This window comes from Mus caroli, unplaced genomic scaffold (assembly GCF_978045245.1).
Source record: "Mus caroli unplaced genomic scaffold, Mus_caroli_1 scaffold_6, whole genome shotgun sequence".
Classification (NCBI taxonomy): domain Eukaryota; kingdom Metazoa; phylum Chordata; class Mammalia; order Rodentia; family Muridae; genus Mus; species Mus caroli.
In genome coordinates, this window is record NW_028227261.1 from 95,792,977 (window position 1) to 95,814,645 (window position 21,669).

Sequence of the window (21,669 nt, forward strand, 5' to 3'; positions counted from 1 at the left end):
ACTTTGATTTTTAAAAAAATTTTAATATGGTATTTTTGTTTCTTCTTGTAGCACTTTAAAGGAACAAGCTTTTCTATAAAATAATTTCTTGTTTTTTAGTAAAAATGAAAATCTTTGTGTGTGTGTGTCTAACATGTTTTTATATTTTGGTGCCACTTATGGGGAAAACACTAACATTCAAGGACACTAAGCATTATTGCCATGGTGTCTTATTAGTGCATAAATGTCAACAAGTGGTCAATCAGAAAACATTATAGACCTTGATTTTCTGATGCTGCCTTAAAAAAAATTAATACATGGCTAATTGGTTTAAATCATAAGAATAATTAGTATGTCACTCTCTTGTATCTAAATATTCTTACAGGTTCATTTTTAGACAGTACATCACCTCTGTTGGCAATTGCTGCCTGTACAGCCCTGGGTGAAATCGGCAGAAATGGTCCTCTTCCGATCCCCAGTGAAGGGTCTGGATTTACTAAACTGCACCTGGTAGAAAGCTTACTCAATAGAATTCCGTCTAGTAAAGAAACAAACAAGGCAAGCCTTTTTCTTTCTTTCTCTTCTAGAATTCTGTGTTTTCTATTCATAGTTGTATAAACTAACAAAACCAAGTTAGAGTATAGTCATCTTTCTGTATCCATCCATGCACACTGCAGCCTGAGTAAGGTTTTACTAATGTGTTAAAAAGTGATAAAGATGAAACTTTGATAAACTTTGTATTTGCTTTTGAATCAGGGAGACTGTATAAACTGTTTTATATGTTATCTTTTGACCTAGTCATTCTAACTCCTTAACAGTTAGGCTTTCAGTAAAATTAAAAATTCATTGAAGAATCATTTTTGTCATATAAAAGCTGGATAATAAAATAATCAGTTACACAATTTGTATAATTTTAGGGCAGTTCTCAAGCTTATTTTTCTTACAGCCAGTTTCTTTCGAAGCAGAATGAATAATCTGAGGGAAAGAACAGTGGCAGTTTCAGTTGAGATAGTTGTTTTCATAGACTTTATGGCATTCTTTATAATTAAAGTACCTGATGTTGAAGAGGAAGATAATTTAATGAGTAGAAAAGTACCAGTTTACTATAAGTTAAAAAATATTGTAATTATATTCTTGGTTTAGCTGCTACTTAAAACCAAAATAATCACACCACATAGTTTTCTTTTTAACCAGTCATCATCAGCCATTGATGAGTGCTGCAGCTTGCCCATGGGGTATGCTATAAGTTTCTCATGTATTAAAACTAAGACTTTAAAAGATAGAGTGAAATAGGCATAGTTGCCATTTCTCTGTGAGATGACACCGAAAGAGTTTCAGAGAGTTGATACAGCGTGCCTAAAGGCTACTGGGTAGTAGAGATAATTTGTTCCTGGATCCTCTGGGCTTGCAAACCACATTGGCAACCTTGACAGTTTAAAAGATAAGCCTAAGGCTTTCTTTTTCGTTTTAATTTTTGTAGGTATGGGTACTTAATGGGCTCAATTTTCTGTTGTTTTTAATGTCTTGTAGATATAATCTTGTAAAATTGGTTGCTTTTGTAACAACATAGGCATCAGTATATGAGGCAGATTGCCTCTTCCTGTCATCTTGGAAGTACTGTTTTGAAATAAAGCTGCTATTTATTTAAAATTAAAAAAAGATTCTGTGCTCTTCCAGATGAAAGAACGAGCAATCCAAACACTGGGCTATTTTCCTGTTGGAGATGGGGTTTTTCCCCACCAGAAACTCCTTTTGCAAGGTCTGATGGATTCTGTGGAGGTACTTATATTTTTAATTATTCAAATAAAATGCATTTTTAGTTGTTTTGCTTATTATCAGATTTTAGAATTTTGTTATTGGGAGGTTATTAACTTTTTATGTGTCTGTGTGTCTGTGTTATCACCCGCATGTAGTGCCCACAGATACCAAAAGTGGGCATTGGATCCCCTGAAACTGTAATTGCAGATGGTCATTAGCTACTATGTTGGTGCTTGTCTTAGTCAGGGTTTTTATTCCTGCACTGTAGCCACCCTCGGCCACACACGAAATGGGTTCCTGAGTGGGAGGCTGGAGCTGTATGGGAGGAACCAGCGAGAGAAGAAAGAGACCAAGACAGATTTCTGATCAAGGCCCAATGTTTACTAAGAGTGTGTGCTTATAAAGGGGGAAAGCCCATCCCCTGCCATGCCAGGCTTCTTGATGCTTTGTTGTCAAGTTGTTAGCACTTAGTCTGCTAGAGCTGTTAGCATTAGGTCGCCAATTCCACAGGTTGTCAGCTATCTCAGGAATATCTCTGGAAGATAGGTTCAGCCTCTCAGCGGGTAGCAGTGGCAGGTAGCTGGTAGCCATGTCTTGGAGAAGAGGAGCAGCACAGGAACAGAACAATAGAACCATCTAGGTGGGAAGACTCCACCCTAGGTGGTCTCAATCACAGTGGCAACATAGGTCTGAGTCAGTCTGCTTAAGGCTGGGGGAGGCTACACTGCACAAACATCATGATCAAGAAGCAAGTTGGAGAGGGAAGGGTTTATTCAGCTTATAGTTCTACATTGCTGTTCATCACCAAAAGAATTCAGGACTGGAACTCAAGCAGGTCAGGAAGCAGGAGCTAATGCAGAGGCCATGGAGGGATGTTACTCACTGGCTGCTTCCCCTGGCTTGCTTAACTTGCTTTCTTATAGAACCCGAGACTACCAGCCCAGAGACGGCACCAACTTCAATGGGCCCTCCCCCCATGATCACTAATTGAGAATATGCCTTACAGTTGGATCTCATGGAGGCATTTCCTCACCTGAAGCTCCTTTCTCTGTGATAACTCCGGCTTGGGTCAAGTTGACACAGAACCAGCCAGTGCAGTGCTGGAGACTGAACCTGGCTTCTCTGGAAGCGTAATCAGTACTCTTAAGCACTGAACCATCTTTCCAGCCCAAAATCTGAGATTTTTTAAAAAATTAAACATTTGTTTCTTTATCAAGTATTTAATTTTGAGTTTGAGCTTTAGGCTTGTCACTGTGTTAGACATAGCTCTATAAAAAGCATGTCTGGAAAAGACTCTCATTGTTTTTGAGTGAACCATGGTGTAGTATAAATAGAAGAAACCAGTTAGCCATCTGTGGAGATTGTGGGCTCGAACTCTAGTTGCTCTTGAGTTGCTAATGCCTAATGTGGGAAAAGTACTCTACTTAGTAAATTCTAATGTGTCTTAGCATGACCTACTCTTTCCTCCACCCACATTAGAGGTGATCCTCCACATTTTCTCATATTTCCTGTGCCAGCCTCTTTGCTCTGACCTTCTGAAAACCTTGTACTTATTTTTCAAGATTGTTGTGATGCTCATGGGAAACCTTTTTGTTATGGCATCATCACACCTTCTAACCATACATGGAAGGCAGGGTCTGCTCTGCTCATCATTAATACAAGTGTCTAGCAGTATGATTGCAAAGGTAGACGCTCATAAATATTGGTAGAAGTAAGTGAATAGGGATATATTTGCATAGAATGAAGGAGAATACTAAAGGAGTGTGTGATTGTGTCCAAGAATTCTGGTATAATCTGCTTGTAGGGGAAGTTACTGCTGAGCCTCAAAGGATGAGGAAGGAGATAAATGTTAGTTGAGGATAAAAGATGTAAGGATTGAGATTGCTGAGTAAGAGAACTGGTATTGAAGTTCAAGCTTAGATCCTTTTGCTTCCCCTCTGTTGGAGAGTGAATCCAGGGCTTTGCCCATACTAAGCATATACTCCTCTGATGAGCTGCTTCCCCATTCTTACATAATGTTTTCAAAGAGTTATACTAATGCCATCATCACCAGATGCTGACGTCTTACTTACTTTTCAGTTGCTTTGACAAAACACCACAACCAATGCAACTTGCAGAAGAAAGTTTATTTGTGGCTTACAGTTCAGAGTGTGAGTTCATGACTGTCATGGTGGCAGGCAGGCAGGCAGGCAGGCAGGCAGGCAGGTAGGCACTGGAGCAGTAGGTGAGAGCTCATGTCCAAACCCATAAGTCCTGAGTTAGAGAAAGCTAACTTGGGATGGCCTAGCTCCAAAGCCCACTCTCAGTGACACACTTCCTCCAACAAGGCCATGCTTCTTAATCCTTCTCAAACAGTTCCACCAACTGGGGACCAAACATTCAAATATATGAGCCTATGGGAGTGATTCCGATTCAAACCATCACATCAGTTTAATTGTAACCTCTTGGAAAAAAGCATAATTTTGCCGCCGCGGCCTCCTCCTCCTCTTCCTTTTCCTCTTCTGCCTCCTCTTTTAAAATAATGCCAATTCCAGTTGTATTTAAGTTAATGAAAGCTTGTTAGATTTTATTTATTTGTTTGTTTGTTTAATGTGCATTGGTGTTTTGCCTACCTGTATGTCTGTGTGAGGGTATCAGTTCTCCTGGAGCTGGAGTTACAGGCCCTTGTGAGCTGGCATGTGGGTTCTGGGAATTGAACCTTGGCCCTCTGGAAGAGCAGCCAGTGCTTTTAACTGCTAAACCTTCTCTCCTGCCAACATTGTTGGATTCTTAACATGATTTTAATGTCATTGTTTTATTCAAATGAATACAAAAGTAGAATAACAAAATGATGACTCCCTCATGAACTTGTTTTATTTAATTACTAATTACCTATTTACTCAGTGCATAGTAAACTTAGGTACTTTTAACATTCCTAAATATAACTATAAAGTTTTGATTTTATATGTGTGTGTGTGTGTGTGTGTATACAAATTATGGTATCAAAAATAGGAAGCATGTAATTAACAGGTAGGTAAACAAATCAATTATTAATTCCTGATGAAGATTCTTAAAATACTTTTTCTCAGCTCTTAAGGTCCCCAGAGAAGCTTTTGACCAGAGATGATGAGATCTAAAATCTTCAGCCCTATTTTTCTAGATTAAGAAGTACTAGATGGATGCTCCATGAAGATTGACACACTAAATTTAGAATTACAGTGGCCTAACCTTCTGTTCTGTGTAGTCACCGTGGTCATGTCCCACATGCACGTTCCATTCTTTATCGCATCCTTGTTTTTCTTATGTTAAAATGTTTGACAGTAAACAGGAAAATGCCAGAGGGTACCAAGGCAGATCCACTTCCATGTTGATACAATGATTGCTGCTTGTAAAACATCATCAGAATTTCTAAATGAAAATGTCAATATTTGAGTATGTAACTGTACAGAATTCTTAATGTTTGGCCTTTGAAATAATGGCAAATTTACAGTGACATTTTAAGAATAATGCAGAGAACTTCTGTATATACCCTTTGATGTAGATTTACCAAGTTTTAGCATTTTATATTTGTTTTTTCATTCTCTACTTTTTTTTCAGGACCTTTTGGAAGAGCGTGAAGAGTTTTTATAAAAATATAGTGGCCACTATTCAGTGTGCAATTATTATAGTGAAAGTGTTCTCTAAGTTAACATCATTTGCTCCTTACGGGCTGATGAGGGGAATGATGATATTGTGCTCATTTAACAGTGACGTTCTTGAGGCCCAGAGCAGTTTAGATCAGACATGTGAGAGACTAAACTTTATAATGTGCATTGATGTCTCTGAGGCTTTACCTTTGAATTATCCCAACCTCTTATATAAACCTATCATGGTTCCAAAAATTAAAAACCACCGCGTAGCAATTGTGTGCTGAGGGTTAGAAGCCATTCCCTGAAGGTGAGAAATCTGCCTTCCTTAGTTCTCCATTCCTTTATTTCACCCTCTTTTGCATCACTGAGTTAGCTTTAGTGTGGACTAAAATAAAATAAAATAAAATAAAGCCTGCTGAGAGGTCAAGCAGCTCTTTTATAGAAATGGATATTTCTCTTTCTTTCATTGTAGGCCAAGCAGATTGAACTTCAGTTCACTATTGGTGAAGCCATTACCAGTGCTGCAATAGGAACTAACTCTGTGGCTGCCCGAGATGCCTGGCTGGTGACTGAAGAAGAATATATACCTCCTGCTGGTATCAAATACTTACCTAATTGATTTACATTTGCTGAGTGGTTTTCTTCTCTACTAGTTGCAAAAGTAATGTTTTCCCCAAATACTAATATGTGCCTTACTAATTGGTCTGCCAAGAAGGATTAAAGAAGATTGAACATAGCTGGGCATGGTGGTGCATGCCTTTAATCCTAGCATTCAGGAGGCAGAGGCAGGAGGATCTTTGTGAATTCAAGTCCTGCCTAGTCAACGTTGCAAGTTCCAGCCAGAGCTATGTAATGTGATCCTGTTGGGGGGCAGGAGGGGGAGGGAGAAAAGAAAAAAAAAAAAAAAAAGGAAAGATTGACCGTAAAAATGAGAACTTTCTCAGCCTCTTGTGTCTAATTCCTTACTATATAATGAGCCTTCTTTGTCCTCTGCTAGTCCTGGAAGTACAACAGAATTTAGTTACTGTGTCATTTGAGAGATCATACATGTATGTGTTTCTTGAGCATATGGTAACAGATCCAAAGATTTCAAACTAAGATGATGTATGCTTGTAATTCCTGCACTTGGAAAGCTAAGGCAAGGGGATTGCAAGTTGGAGAACATGTGGGATATGTAATGATATCAGAGTCAGTCTGGGCTACACAGTGAGACTTTATCTCAAAAACAAAATAAAACAAAAACCAACAACAACAAAAGAAAAGTAATACAAGATCTAGTGAGAACACTCAGCAAGTTCTGCCAAGCTTGATGGCCTGCGTTCTATCCCTGGACCCCACGGTGTAGGAGCAGCTTTTGCAAAGCTGACCTCTGACCTCCACATGCACGCTGTGGCATGAGCTCTCATGTATGTGCACATATGTGTACATGTACACAAAAAATGTGAAGAAGCCTAATATTAACAATTAAAGAAAAAACAATAGTGCAAAACAAAAAAATCCAAAACACAGACACAAATATTTTTTCAGTTGATTTAAATTTAGAATTGAAATATATTTTAGTATCAAACCAGGATTTTTGTTTTTACTCTTTAAAGCTAAAAGAAAAATCAGAAAGTATTTGTATTTTATCTTCTTAGCTGGGAAAATTGAATAAGAATATTTTCATGGTAACAGTACTATTGTGAATTGTATCCATAGTGAAAAACAGTTGCTGTGCTTAGTATTATAGTTAACATTTAACTCGGTAGTAATATCTTCATCTACTATTTTGTCATCTATCATAGAGAGACTTTAAAAGAAATAGGGAAAAAGTTTTTCTGGTAGTGTATGTAGGGTGACTGTACTGTGATTGGTGGAAGCCAAACTAGTTCTCTGAGGCTTCTGTTCGAATACATATACGGTAAAGCAAGTCAGCATTTTGCTGGGATTGCGAAACTGCGTAGTAATGGGGAAACAGACAAATATGTTATATTTGGAGGACGAAATGAAATCCAAAGTTATTGATCAGCTTTTAGATGGAAGTTTAGTTTAGAAAGATTCAATTTAAAAAAAATGCTGAGATTGAAGAGGCTAGGATACATTTTTTATCCAATAAACTAGAGTCATTTGAATAATTTAAAAGATTATTTAGCTTACATTAGCTTCTGGACATTCTTGGTCACTTGGATTTTAACATTGGGTTATTGTGTGATTGTTGATCTAAATATGATTTTGTAAAAAAATTATATTTGGGTATTTTAATTGTAATCTTTCTTTGCTTATTCCTCAGGTGCCAAAGTGAATGATGTTGTCCCATGGGTTTTAGATGTTATTTTAAATAAACATATCATCAGCCCCAACCCACATGTCAGGCAAGCAGCCTGCATCTGGCTTCTTTCTCTTGTGAGAAAACTAAGTACCCACATAGAAGTGAAGGTGAGTTTTATAACATTCATTGGATATGTGATGAACTCAGTAAGGATCCCAAAGTGTTTATGAATTAAAAGCAGGAAGAAAGTATATGAAGTATGGAATCATTAAAGGGTAGCAGAAATTTTGAAATAATTACCATGTGAGGCACTGAAGGATGATGATTTGATTAATACTGGCAAGAAAATGATCTAAATGTGAAGATGTAAAACCAGAAGGGATAAGAATGGGCAGGCTCATACTGGGACAGTGGTCAGTCTGAATGCTTAGACAACCTGTGTATGGTACAAGTTACGGTGATATGGACGCCTGTGACGTTCACTGCATGGAAAGGTCATGACTGCCTTGGTCCTAAGACTCTCTGGCCTCTGTGTACCTTACCAGCAAGATGCATGTTTTCCTGAAGAGGAGGTAGAATTTCAGTGTTCTGATGCCTTTACTTTTCTTTCAGTCCCATCTTAAAGAAATTCAGAGCGCATTTGTATCAGTTCTGTCAGAAAATGATGGTAAGTTGTTGGTAAATACTTGATTTGTCACCTTCAGTGTACTTGTATTTAAAATTTTAAAAGCGTGAGTGAATGAATTAGAGCCCAAAACCTTTTGAGCCATGTCACTACAACAAAACTAGCCACAACCTTTAACCCCAGCACATGGGAGGTAAAAGGCAGGAGGATCATGAGCTCTAGACCATCCTGAGTTAGAGATAGTAAGACTCTCTGCAATAGAATTAAAAATTAATTTTTTTAGTATTAAAGGTAATTGTATTAAGGCAAAAGCCAATATTAACTACCACAGTACCATCTTTCCACTAAAGTTCTAAAGTAGAGGAAATAGATATTCTTTCTTATACATAAATTAGAACTTTACATTTTTTTAATGGAGCTTAGGCCTTAACATTAGTGTTAAAGTCTTCCTACTTTGAATTACTTTTTCCTCTTTATTAAAGCCAGGAGAAGTTGAATATGTTAGAAATTTAAATAATAGTTTTAAAACATCTTATTCAGAACACATGGACTAGTATTGCCTCTATTTTTCTAAAATGGAATATAGCTGTCTTAAAGTCCTAGGAGAGTATTTTATCTCTAATATAAACAATATATGTTTATACTCTGATACTGTGGTTTTTATAGTGACACTGTAGTTCATTGGTATTTTATTAGTTTATGGTCATGATTCTCATCTTTATTAATTGAGGATTTCTTGTTCATTGACTTGATTTAGTTAATTGAGAGTGCTTCTACTTTTATATCTTTTACTTCTGTAGCATTTTAGAGTAAAGAGAATTACTTGAAAGAAAATAATTGGCCGCGAAACAAATTTCTTGTAGGATAGTATAATTTTGTCTACCTTTTTTGTAGAACTCAGCCAAGATGTTGCCTCAAAGGGACTTGGGTTGGTTTATGAGCTGGGCAATGAACAAGATCAACAAGAATTGGTGTCTACACTTGTAGAAACACTTATGACTGGCAAAAGGTATAGTGAATTTAACATTTCAGATATGAATACTTAAGACATTGGGAATATTATATGGAAGAAGGATAATTCCACCTTCTACTTATAAAGGCATTGCATATCAATGATTGTAAACAGTTTAATTTTCCCAGTGTATACTGTTTACTTAAGAAAATTTCATACCTTAATGGTCCTATGACAGTTAAAGCATTGGATTAGAAAACATTTTAATACCTTTGGCTAAAAAAAGTTAAGGTGTGATATGAAGAAACTTGAATGTCATTCATAGTCTAATGTTGATGAGTACATGGAAGGAGATTGGCTTTGTAATTGCTTGCTGCTTTCTGTTAGTTACCTCCTTGAGGGAAGGGTTGTTTTTATGTGTGACACATTGACTATAATTAATCTGAGAAATTTTTTGCTTATATTTGATTTTAGAAAATTTGCAGTCTGGTAGGAAAGAATAGTTTTATATCTTTTATACACTAGACACAGGTTTTATCAGTTTGCAAATGGATTATATCCAATTGTTTATTGTTGGTATGGAAAAGTTGAAGCTAATTTTAAATTCTTCTGATTTGTTTTAGAGTCAAACATGAAGTTTCTGGAGAGACAGTGGTATTTCAAGGGGGTGGCCTTGGCAAAACACCTGATGGGTAAGTGTGCTAAATCTAAACACATTGATCAACTAAGGGAGAATAGGAATATTGTTTGTTGATGGATAAATAAAAATGACATGGAAAAAACCCAACTGTCTTAGATTAGATTTTCTTGGCCTCTGAGATAGAGATTTGTATGCTGGAAGATTATTGGAGAATACCCTTAGGATTGTCTTTGGGAGCAGTGAGCATTGTTGGCCTGAAGCCATACCTCACTGGACACTGGATTCCTGAGGAGCTTCAGGCTAGATGGCGTGGCCCTTCAGGGGTGTCGGCCTCCCTCGAGCCACAGAGCCTGGGCCTCTTGCCATACTTCTTAGGCCTTTATGCCTGGCCAGTGAGTAATCATTTGTGGCAGGCTGCTTTGTGGGAGGCCATGACCTCAAAGACTAAAGTTAGTTCTCAGACTGATACTAGGTCTAGAACTGTCTGCTTCTAGGAAGCTGAGTCCTGAGTAGACATCTTGCAACATAGAACTACGTTAAATTCATCTAAATTTTTTCTGGGAATACTTTTTGTGTTTGACTAGTGTGCCTGTTTAGTATTTTAAATTAATTTTGATGTTGTCCCTCTTTCATTATTATTTCAGTGTAGTTATATTGTCATTTTTTTCTTCTAAGAATTGCCAGATAACATATGCCACTTGCTCTGTCTTCCTGTGACATTTGGAACAAGAGAATATTAATATTGTAGGTGGTTTATCTGTCCTGTGCTATCCTACATCTTCCTGTTTTCATATTCAAAGTTCTTTTTATATGCTTGTTTTTCTAAATTCTTTCTGAGCTTTTCCATTTGTTTTCTTCTTATCTTGTTCTTTATCTTTGTTCTTATCTTTAAGATAAGAACAAAGGTCTCTTTATCTTTGTTCTTAAACTAGTTGGCTCAGTTGAATTCTTTGGTACAACTACAGAGGTACAAACCACTGTACTTGGCTTCTTTACGAATTAAAAAAAGGTGCTAATTTTTCACAAAATGCTATATTATACCTAGATGAAATTTAGCATAGAGATATTTTCAAATCACTCATGGTTATGAGAGATTGCATAAACATGATGAACTTTCAAGGTGTCTCCAGAGCCACCAAGAGCTTTACTTCCATGGAACATGCAGGCACATTTTAGGTATTGTTTTTGTTACTATCAAATAACTGATAAAAAACTGGTTTACAGTTGGAGGCTGTAAGGTGTGTCACGGAAGGGAAGGAATGGCAGTAGATGGCTGTGCAACTGCAGGGGACTCTGTCTCCTAACCTCTTTCCTCCATACACCAAAGATCCACCTCTTGTAGATCCTACCGCCTTCCAAAACAGTACCATGAACTGGGAGCCATAGGCTCAAACACTTGACCTTATGGGAGGTATTTCACAGTTAATTTGCAACAGGTATTTACTGGCAGAAAGATTTAGAAATTACTGATAATTGAGGTATATGACTTTTTATTTACTTCTCAAACTAGTTTTCAGTCTCCTCAGTGATGATTGTGGTATTTAGTAACTGAGGAAAATAGAATTTAAAAGAGCCCTGTAATATTGATGCTGAAATTTACGTCAAGCCAAAGATAGCTATAAAAATATTTTATTGTGTATTTCTTTTTGTTTCTAAGTCAGGGCCTTTCTACTTACAAGGAGCTTTGCTCTCTGGCAAGTGATCTCAGTCAGCCAGATCTGGTATATAAATTTATGAATCTGGCAAATCATCATGCAATGTGGAACTCCAGGAAGGTAAGTTGTTATTTTATTTCATTTCTTCAATTTTTGCTGGAGAACAAACTTGGCATCATGTATACATGACAAGTGCTCTACTACTGAATTACATACCCCTATCTCTTACTGAGTTTTTATTCTTTTACTCCAAAACCAGACTTGTTACATTAGCCTTGTAGTGCCAGTTCATGTATAGTTAATTTTGAAACCTGTATCTGAGAGCCAGATTACCACATTAGTCATTATTTGGTAAAGCTGGAATACTAAGTTAGGTTCTATTTAGGGGTAATTTGAGAAAGAATATTTGAAGCCTTTTTGTACTTACTATGTTAACATTTTATTATGACAGTCATGTATAAGTTAGTCTTTATTATTTTCAGGGTGCTGCTTTTGGTTTTAATGTAATTGCTACCAGAGCTGGAGAACAACTGGCTCCTTTTCTGCCTCAACTAGTTCCTCGACTTTATCGATACCAGTTTGATCCCAACCTTGGAATTCGACAAGCTATGACCAGCATTTGGAATGCATTGGTCACTGACAAGTCAATGGCAAGTATCTGTGAGCCTATGTGTTAGGAAACCTCTGTAGCTTGCCTGTGGTACCACACAGGATTTAAACCAAGCACCAGTTGCCCCTTGTATATTTATTTCCTTTCATTGCTTGTTTGCTTTTTCTTTGAGTGATTCTGTAATATTTACTGAGATCTCAAAAGCGAAGGCAATCATAGTGTCACTGGTTGGATAGACAGTTAAAAGAGCACTAGTCTAACCTCTGCGTATGCTCTCGACAGTTCTCCCTCCTCTCTGTTGGGCATTTCAGCTAATCTCATCCCTGTTCGGTCCTGGGAACCTCTTATTTTCCTGGCACCTGGGGCTTTCTGGTGGCTACCACAGTGGGAGGAGAGGCCCTTGGTCCTGTGAAGGCTCGATGTCTCAGTGTAGGGGGATGCCAGGGTCACCACCCTGGGTGGTTGGGTGAGCACCCCCATAGAATCAGGCGGAGAGGGAGGAGATAGGGGGTTTGCGGAGGGGAAACTGGGAAAGGGAATAACAGTTGAAATGTAAATAAATAAAATACCCAATTAAAAAAAAGAACAATAGTGTATTCTTACAAATGGAGTACTATATATTTACAGGGATCACTGATGCCGTGGAGAGTGGGTCACAGACATGCTTAAAGAGTTATTTTAGTTGGGAAGACAAAGAAATAGTTAATTGCCTACGTTGTCTTCCTCGGTTCTGGAAGCTGACTGTTGGTTGCTGAAGTCCTCCTTTCAGATATGAAGGTTTCTCAGGAACTGTCTCTGAATACTGTTGTCCTCTTAGCTTTCTTTTACTAACTCCTGGGCACACAAATCTCATTTACTGTGATGGTATTACTCAGTTCTTCCCTGGCTCAGACAGGACCTCTCCTCCATCCCTGTTTACAGACTTAACTTCCTGCGTCACGCCTTCACTGGACTGTTACTCACATGTCCCAGAAATGTAACATGTCCAGGAAAAAGCTGAAAAGACACCTTTCCTTTGTTCTCACTGTTCATGTATTTGTCCAAGCCAGAAAACTTGATATCTTCCTTTTTTTGTCTGTGTCTTATAATGCCCCCAATCTCACATCAAATCTAGCCACCGTTTCTGTTGATTCTGCTTTTGTCATGTGTCCCTTGAACCTGCTCCTGTCCCTGATTCTTCCTGATGAGTAGATCGCCATCATCCTTTCCTTCTCTATGTCGTATGTTTAATTATCTATATAGCAGCAAAAGTAGTTTTAATAGTACAAATTGGATTTTGGTTAAAATTCTTAAATGATTTTTTTTTTTTTTTTTAGTTCACATTTCCCACCCCCTACCCCCAATATTGGAATTTGATCCCAGGTTCTTAAATGTGCTAGGCAAGTGTTCTACCACTGATGATATTTCCCTTTAAAAAAAAAAACAACTTATTTTGATACAAGATCTTGATCTGTTTCAGGCTGGGCCGGAACCTTTGTGTTTGCCTCAGCCTCTCAAATAGTTTAGGTTATAGGGGTGCACAGCTACTTTTAGCTTGCAGTCTACTGTTCCAAATTAATCTGCCATTAATTTGTTATCACCAAAGCTTAGATCAAACTCACTTTCCTTCTGAACCATTATGTATTACTTTTGTACCAGAGTGCAGACCACTGAGATACCATCTTGCCATTGAAATCCAGTGTAATAGAGCAGGGCAGTAATGAGTTGTCAGACATGATTTACCTTAAGAGGATGGTTGGGGACATGGAAGACAGACAGTAGTCAAAATTCTCTTGAGTGGTGCTCACTCCGAATTGCCATGGACAAAAGGTTGGACTGCAGAGGTATTGTATGTATGCGAAGGAACAGAACTTAGACTAATTAGAAGCCAGAGTAGCAAGATGAGTCACAGTGGGCTTTGTGTTGTATAAAGCCCACGTGATTAGACTTAATTCCCATACACTATGGAAAAGAATCATCTATCAAGTTATTGCAAAATGGTGAGAGATTTGCAGACTGAGAGGCCCAGGGTCACTTTTATAATGAAGTGATCAGTGTTGTTGGAAGGTAAATACTGGGTTGTGGAATTTTACAGTTTTCATTTTATCCTTTTGCTTTCATTAGGTGGATAAATATTTGAAGGAAATTCTTCAAGATTTGATTAAAAACCTTACGAGCAGCATGTGGAGAGTTCGAGAATCCAGGTATTACTTGGAAACTGATGAGCTGGGAAATTTCCCAGAAATTTTTTTATATAGTGTAATAAAAAATTAAGCTAAAACCATCATATTTTTAGTTGAGTTCTTCAACTATTAAACTCTACTTGATTTTCTTAAATTAGTTTATATAAATATGATATTAAAAATTTGTGATCATTTGTTAAATTGGTAGACATCAAGCTGTATAATTCATGGCTTTATATTGTAGGGTGTATTTATATATTCAGTTTGTACACATTCAATGCTTGTTATGTACTTGGTGATAAGCCAGACACTGAGAGCACAGTTGAGTTAAAAGTGATGTATTGGTGTATCATTAAAGGGACTGAATTATAGTTGTAGGAATTGTCATTAGTGATTTGTGTCATATGTGATAGATATATTTGAGGTAATACTAGAATAATCATGATTGTCTTAGGGTGAGAGGTTAGAACTAGAAATACAGGTAGGAGTCTATTGTTTAGTATGACTGTTTGATAGTAAAATACTGGACTTGCTTGATCATATATTTGAAATCAAGTTTTTATTTTCAGCTGTTTAGCTCTGAATGATTTATTGAGAGGAAGACCTTTAGATGACGTCATTGACAAACTTCCAGAAATGTGGGAAACACTTTTTAGAGTACAAGATGATATTAAGGTATTATAGAAGTAAATCTACATTTATATATGTTTTTAAAATATATACATAGTTATTAAACTGGAATCATTAAAATATACTATAGCTTTTTTTAAATGTATGTGTTTCAAAATTCTCTAGCTAGACAATTTTAGGAAACTGCTTTGTTTCTAAATTTCAGCTTTGATGTATATGTAAAATTAAAAGTTTGGTTATCTTTATTTAGGACTCAACTGAACAGACTTAAAGTGGTGGCTACAGCCTGCCTTTTTCAATAGAAATTTGATGATGCTGTAGAGAATTAGGAACAAATCCCCATTTTGAAGTAATTCATAATGACTAAAGTTTTAAATTTTAGGCACTCATTTCCAAATACTGTGATTAATACAAAAATATATCAGTTTTTCTAGGTTATTTTACTTATTTCCTATCACTATAAATCGGGTGATTATCTGGAGAGGTAAATGGTTGGTCTTAGCTATTTTGGAGGCTGTTATTTTACCTAGAGGGACTCTGTTGTTTGGGTCTATGAAGACTGAGGCAGTCTGTCAGGGTCAGCGTCTGAAGTGGAAGAAAACATTTACTTGGGATAAAGAGCAGAGAGAAGGAGGAAGACTCTGAGGCCTCATAATCCCCTTCAAAGGCACTTTCTTCCCCTCGTGCCAAGATTCTAGTACTGCCCTTCACTGGATCCAGCCGTTAGCATGGAACCCTTTCGAGGACAGGCAAGAGCCAACCAAAGTTGGGTCTGTACCAAAGATGTCCAAAACTATTTTGACATTCTTAAAATTAGACTGCTAGGCTTGTCTTTCTTGCTGCTTTATTTATTCATTAGGAAATTTTAATTCTTTGAGACTCTTCACAGAGATTTTTTTATGTATTTACTTTTATAACATATCTTATTTTTGACTGTTATAGTTAATAGCTATATTTTTACATGGTCAAAAATAGATCAGATATATATGTCTTTCAATGGGCAAAGAGTCTAACAGAACAACATATATTTAAACCTGTTATTGAAAATTATGTTTTGCTATTTTATATTAGGATCTAATTAGAGAGTGGATAAGAATGAGTGCTGTCTAATATGTATAATGGTAGGCTTTTTTCATTTCTTAGGAGTCTGTTCGGAAGGCAGCAGAACTAGCTCTGAAAACTCTGAGCAAGGTGAGAGTACTAACCTCACGTGAGGTACAGTAGGGTAGGGGTCGCCATGAACTTGACAGCGCTTTTTTATTTTTTATGTTTTTGTCATATGAACTAGTGTTGCCTTGTAATTGGCTTCTTGTGTAGTTTATTACTCTTAACAGTGAGTAAGAAAGCGGGTCTCCTTATACTGTGTTTAGTGTATATGTGTAGTGTGTCATGAACACCTTTTGCTTTTGGTTCCTTAAATGGTGAGCCTCTGTAGGATGCCATATGAGGTGTACTTTTGCTTTGACCCTGAAGAACACATGACTCACTTAAATGAAGCAATATATGTCTTGCTTTTAATATCTTTTCCAAATTGAGATGTTGGCAAGCTTTTTGAAACTATAGTCTGCTCCTTAGGCTTAATTCTGTAATTTACACTCTAAGGCTTAAGCTTTGTCATCAATCACATTACAGAGCAGTAAAAGTATGTTTTAAATCCTGGTGCCTTTCATGCCTAGGTTTGTGTTCTTTATCAGAATATTTTCCTGCAATCTGTAGTGGTGAAATGGCTATATACACAGAACATTTTTAAAAAGTTCTTTCTTAAATATTTTTCACCATAATTTTAGCTCCTTTGTTTTTCACTCTACAAATTAGAAAGTCAGAAATTAAAGAATAGAATATATCATCAGGATTTCTGTTTAGATACAGCAGTCCTCTTGGACTCAATACTGGTCATTCCTCTATCTCCCTACAACCCCCATAGTGGCATAGAAAGTAAACTCATTTTTCATTGCTGATAGTGACATTAAAAAAAACAAAAACACTTTGTCAGAGAAATGCTTTAATAGTTGTGAGGCCAGCTTCACTAATGTCCCTGCTCTTTGTATGTGAGGTTTGTGTGAAAATGTGTGACCCTGCCAAAGGAGCAGCTGGCCAGAGAACCATTGCTGTCCTCCTGCCCTGCCTTCTGGACAAAGGAATGATGAGTCCTGTGACGGAAGTCCGAGCCCTCAGGTGTGGTTTGGTTGAAGTGAATGTACTGGAATTACTTAGTTTCTAGCCAGTTTGTAGAAAATGTGTTCTCTTGAATGTTAGATTCCTAAACATATGAAAAATGGGCTGAGGAGAATCCATTGACGTAACTTAAGCATTTATGAAAAGACATGGGCCAAAGTATTTTATAGTCCTATTTCATGGGGACCTTGATTTGACGAACATTCTGAGTTGCATATTATTCTATTGCATTGGCCCCTTTCCTTAGCAAGTGCACATCTTCCTGTTATGTCTCATGTCTTCAGGGCCTTGCTTGTTGAAGATAACCAACTGTCCTTGGAAAAGTAGTATATATGGTGACTGTTAATGGCTTCTAAGTCTACTAGCTAAAAGGCAAATGTGGAAATTAATGATGGTTCAGGCTTTCCAAACCTGAGCCTAGTCGTGACTCTAATAGGATAAAAGGACACAACAGGAAGTGCATCCTGATGTGGTGGGATAGGATATATTCCGCATTGCTCATGAAAGAGCCTTGCATTTTTTCAGAGGCAAAGTCTACCCATATTTGCTATATAGTAGCCCAGCCTGGCCTCAAACTAGTGATCCTCTGGCCTCATACATCAGAATGCTGGCATTACTGGCAGAAGCCATATTTTTAAAATAATTGAACCTTTACTTGGTTTAGTGTGTGTGTGTGTGTATATATATATATATATGATATGTTAAATGACACAGCTGAAATAGGATCAGTGCAGTTAAATGAGAAAACAAGAGAAAGACCAGGACTGAAAGTTTCAAGAATCAAGCTGGGTGTGATGGCACATGACTTTAATTCTACTACTCATATGTAGAGGCCATCAGATATCTGTGAGTTCAAAACCAGCCTGGTCTCAATAGCAGGTTCTAGGTTAGCCAGTTCTGTATAGAGTGAAACCTTGTCTGAGAAAGAAAGACAAAGAAAGAAAGAAAGAAAGAAAGAAAGAAGGAAGGAAGGAAGGAAGGAAGGAAGGAAGGAAGGAAGGAAGGAAGGAAAGAAAGAAAGAAAGAAAGAAAGAAAGAAAGAAAGAAAGAAAGGAAGGAAGGAAGGAAAGAAAGGAAAGAAAGAAAGGAAAGAAAGAAAGGAAGGAAGGAAAAAAAGAAAAGAAAGGAAGAAAGGGAAAAGATAGATTGAAGATGGTAGTGGATAGACTTTGAGCTCTGAATTTGGATTCCAACAAACTATCATTTTTTTTCACCCCTCTATGTGTATGTATGCTTGCTTAAAAATATCTGTAATTGCCGGATGATGGTAGTGCATGCCTTTAATCCCAGTGCTTGAAAGGCAGAGACAGTCAGATCTCTTATTAGTTTGAAGCCAGTCTGGTCTACAGAGCAAGCTTCAGGACAGGTTATTCAGAGAAACTGTCTTAAACAAAACATTGCAAGACAAATCTGTAATTTTTTTAAGTGCCAAGAGATGAGAGACCCTGAGTTCAGTCATAATCAGAAACCCTACTTTCCAGTTGCCAGGTTAAGCTTTGAGCCATGAGTATATATACCCGAATAAAAGTGCAAACCATCCTCATGATTAGATTGTAGGCCTTCTCATTTGTGGTGAAGGGAATGAGATGGTGTTTTCTGTGTGTCTAGCATTAGCACTCTTGTGAAGATCAGCAAAAGTGCAGGAGCCATGTTGAAACCACACGCACCCAAACTCATACCAGCACTCTTAGAGTCCTTAAGTGTGTTGGAGCCTCAAGTTCTCAATTATTTGAGTCTCCGGGCTACAGAACAAGAAAAGGTAAGTTGATAGCAGAAGTATATTGGTAAGTACTGCTGAGGTATGCTCACTAACCATCTATAAAATGCCTAAGTAAAAATTTACATGTAGACTTTGGTCTGAAGTTGCTCTGTTTTGTCTTTGATCAGTTATTACCTGAAAGGGTAGAAAGTAATCCACTAGAGGTCTCCTCAATGAATGGTTTCCTGGGGGCTTTTAAATTTTCTTTCATATTCATAAGTCACAAACCCCCCAAATATCCAATTTAAAAACAAAATGGCCACTTGAGAATCTTTTCAAAATCTATTGGTTGCTGTTTTGTCCTAGTAACCTTTTCCTTACAGAAGCTTTCCAGTTTCAAGTGGTCCTATTTATCAATTGTTGACCTTAAACCCTGAGCCATTGGTGTTCTGGTCAAGAAATTTTCCCCTGTGCCAATGTGTTCAAGGCTATTTCCCACTTTCTCTTCTATTAGATTCACTGTATTTGCTTTTGTGTTGAAGTCCTTGTTCTACTTGCACTTGAGCTTTGTGCTGGTTAATAAATATGGATCAATTTACATTCTTCTACATGAAGACTGCCAGTTAGACCAGCACCATTTGTTGAAGATGCTTTTTTTTCTCCACTGCATGGTTTTGGCTTCTTTGTCAAAGATCAAGTGTCCATAAGTGTGTGAGAGCTGCAGTGTTATATTTTGAATGTTTTTTTTTTTATACATGTACATTATCTCTTTATACTTTCTTAGTTCCAATCTGCTCATCTCCTCCCACCTGCCCAAACCAAGACCTTTTGCTTGGAACACTGTATGCACTGAGCTAAATCCCTAACTTTTGGATCTAAAGAGATATCCTAGCAGTTACCTACTCTTATAGAGGCCTGGAGTTCGATTCTTAGCACCCACATTTGATACTTTTCTGTAACTTTGCCTTTTGTGAACATGCACAGTCATTTGCACATGCCTACCCTATACTTTATAACTCCTGTTAGCCATTTATCTATTTCTCTGAATTTTGTTTGTATTTTATATCTAGTTTTTACAGCTATGCTTGTTTAGTGGGATGATTAGGCCTAGAGAATATGTAATGTGCGTGTGTTCTCTCAGTTCACTATTTGATTGTTAATTTTTATAATCTACTCTTATAAATTACCCTTTTCATTTGCCTTTTAATACTGTTGTTTCTTCTTTATTGGGCATTCTTTCCTATTTCAGTAGACATGCCACCTGCTATAAAATGTTTTCTAGTATTAAAAATTAGGGGACATAAGTTCTATCCATCTTTTTGTGAACCTCAGCAAATTACATTTTTGTGCCTTACTCTCTGGATAGTAATAACCTTTCCCCTAGTGTAATTTTGATGAAACTATCATTGTAAATATGAATCCACATAATAAAGTTAAAGAATTAAATGGATTATACCAACACCCAATTTTTGTTTTGTTTTGTTTTGTTTTTTTGACAATGTTTTAAACATTATGTAGAAATGCAATGTATTCTCTTTTTAAGTGGATAGAGAACCTGGAACTCAAGAATGCTGAATGGCTTGCTTAGAGCCATAGTATCTTTATTAATATACATTGTTTCTGAATTTCTTGTAACAGAAGGGATTGATCCCAGGACCTTGTTCATGCTAAACTACTAGTAAGGTGCACCACCAGCCCTCATAGTTTGTTTATTTTTAACTCTTGTCTGAATTTATGATTTTTAGAGATATGCTAACTTTACAGTTAAATTGTTAAGGAAGGTCAGCGGAAATTAGAATTTGACTTCCATATTGATTGTTTACTTAAAAACCTTTAGTTCGGAAATAAAACCCTTTAATTAATATTTCTATGGCTAATTCATAATTAGTTGAATATTCTGAGTATCTTGAGTTTCTGCTTTTCAGGATGCAATGGACAGTGCTCGACTCAGTGCTGCCAAATCCTCTCCCATGATGGAGACAATCAACATGGTGAGTTTCCAAACACAACCGAAATACAACCCCTTTGCATCTCTTTGAGTACAGTTCTCCAAAAGAGCTCATGCTCTGTAACATGAGACAAACCTAAGGGGATGTATTGATAAAATACTGTGACTGCAATTGTTTCTTTCAAAATTCTTAAGTTTTTAACTGGCATATACAAATTTTGCATATTTATAGACATTTTTCTTAAGCAGTAATAAATAAATTTTCTGAATAGCAGAATTTGTCAAATTTTGTGTTAGATTGAAAACAACATATTAGTAGATCTATGTATAACTCATATCTATTTATTTTTGGTCTTATTTTAGGTTTAGCAATGTGTTATTTTATTATTATTTTTATTATTATTATCATCATCTTTCACCTATCTCTGCTTGAGAAATTTCTTTGTTAAAGATCATGAAGGTGTGAGATCAGAGAGATTTTAATGAAGTAGCACAGAAGGTGGGCAGCAGGAACTGAGCCATAGTGATGTATATCCTTCAGATGCTGGAAACGTAGTGAAGAGTTCATGGCACTTTGAGGCTCTGGGAGTCTTTGCAGAGTCACCTTCTGGGCATTTCCTGTAGTGATTATTAAGAGCTTGCAAGCTACCAGAAACTGTTTGCTAAGCAGATCACAAATGGGACAAAAGTCAGGTTTTAGTGTCCACTGGGGACTGCTGCCAATATTCTAAGAGTCGTATGTTTTAGTTTTACTGTTGGGGCAAATGAGAGAAGTATTTAGCAAACATCATTTGGAAATATTCATAAATAATGAAGTGTGTGCCTGTAATTTAAAAAATATAACAAGCTATGGTAAAATCACCTAAGAAACTGACTTATTTGGGGTCTAGTAGGCTAGACTCAGTTTGGAAGGTCAGTTTTCATCTAGGTATTTTACATTTGCTATAGATTGATAGAGGGGGGATTGAAAGAGAGGTAAT

At 36.9% G+C, this 21,669-nt stretch overlaps 1 protein-coding gene across 4 annotated transcripts in view; it reads left to right on the top strand.

The window, feature by feature from the left end:
* Positions 1 to 21,669, top strand: part of Ecpas (Ecm29 proteasome adaptor and scaffold) — a 116,484-nt gene that overhangs the window by 77,034 nt on the left and 17,781 nt on the right. For all 4 annotated transcript variants that reach the window (XM_021159335.3, XM_021159333.3, XM_021159332.3 and 1 more), the window contains 15 exons: positions 365 to 537; positions 1,657 to 1,758; positions 5,818 to 5,941; positions 7,615 to 7,760; positions 8,206 to 8,260; positions 9,113 to 9,227; positions 9,794 to 9,862; positions 11,468 to 11,585; positions 11,948 to 12,115; positions 14,179 to 14,258; positions 14,807 to 14,912; positions 16,011 to 16,058; positions 16,921 to 17,042; positions 18,651 to 18,801; positions 20,667 to 20,732. In XM_021159335.3, coding sequence (XP_021014994.1) covers positions 365 to 537; positions 1,657 to 1,758; positions 5,818 to 5,941; positions 7,615 to 7,760; positions 8,206 to 8,260; positions 9,113 to 9,227; positions 9,794 to 9,862; positions 11,468 to 11,585; positions 11,948 to 12,115; positions 14,179 to 14,258; positions 14,807 to 14,912; positions 16,011 to 16,058; positions 16,921 to 17,042; positions 18,651 to 18,801; positions 20,667 to 20,732 — 1,643 coding nt within the window. The remainder of the gene's footprint in view (positions 1 to 364; positions 538 to 1,656; positions 1,759 to 5,817; positions 5,942 to 7,614; positions 7,761 to 8,205; positions 8,261 to 9,112; positions 9,228 to 9,793; positions 9,863 to 11,467; positions 11,586 to 11,947; positions 12,116 to 14,178; positions 14,259 to 14,806; positions 14,913 to 16,010; positions 16,059 to 16,920; positions 17,043 to 18,650; positions 18,802 to 20,666; positions 20,733 to 21,669) is intronic.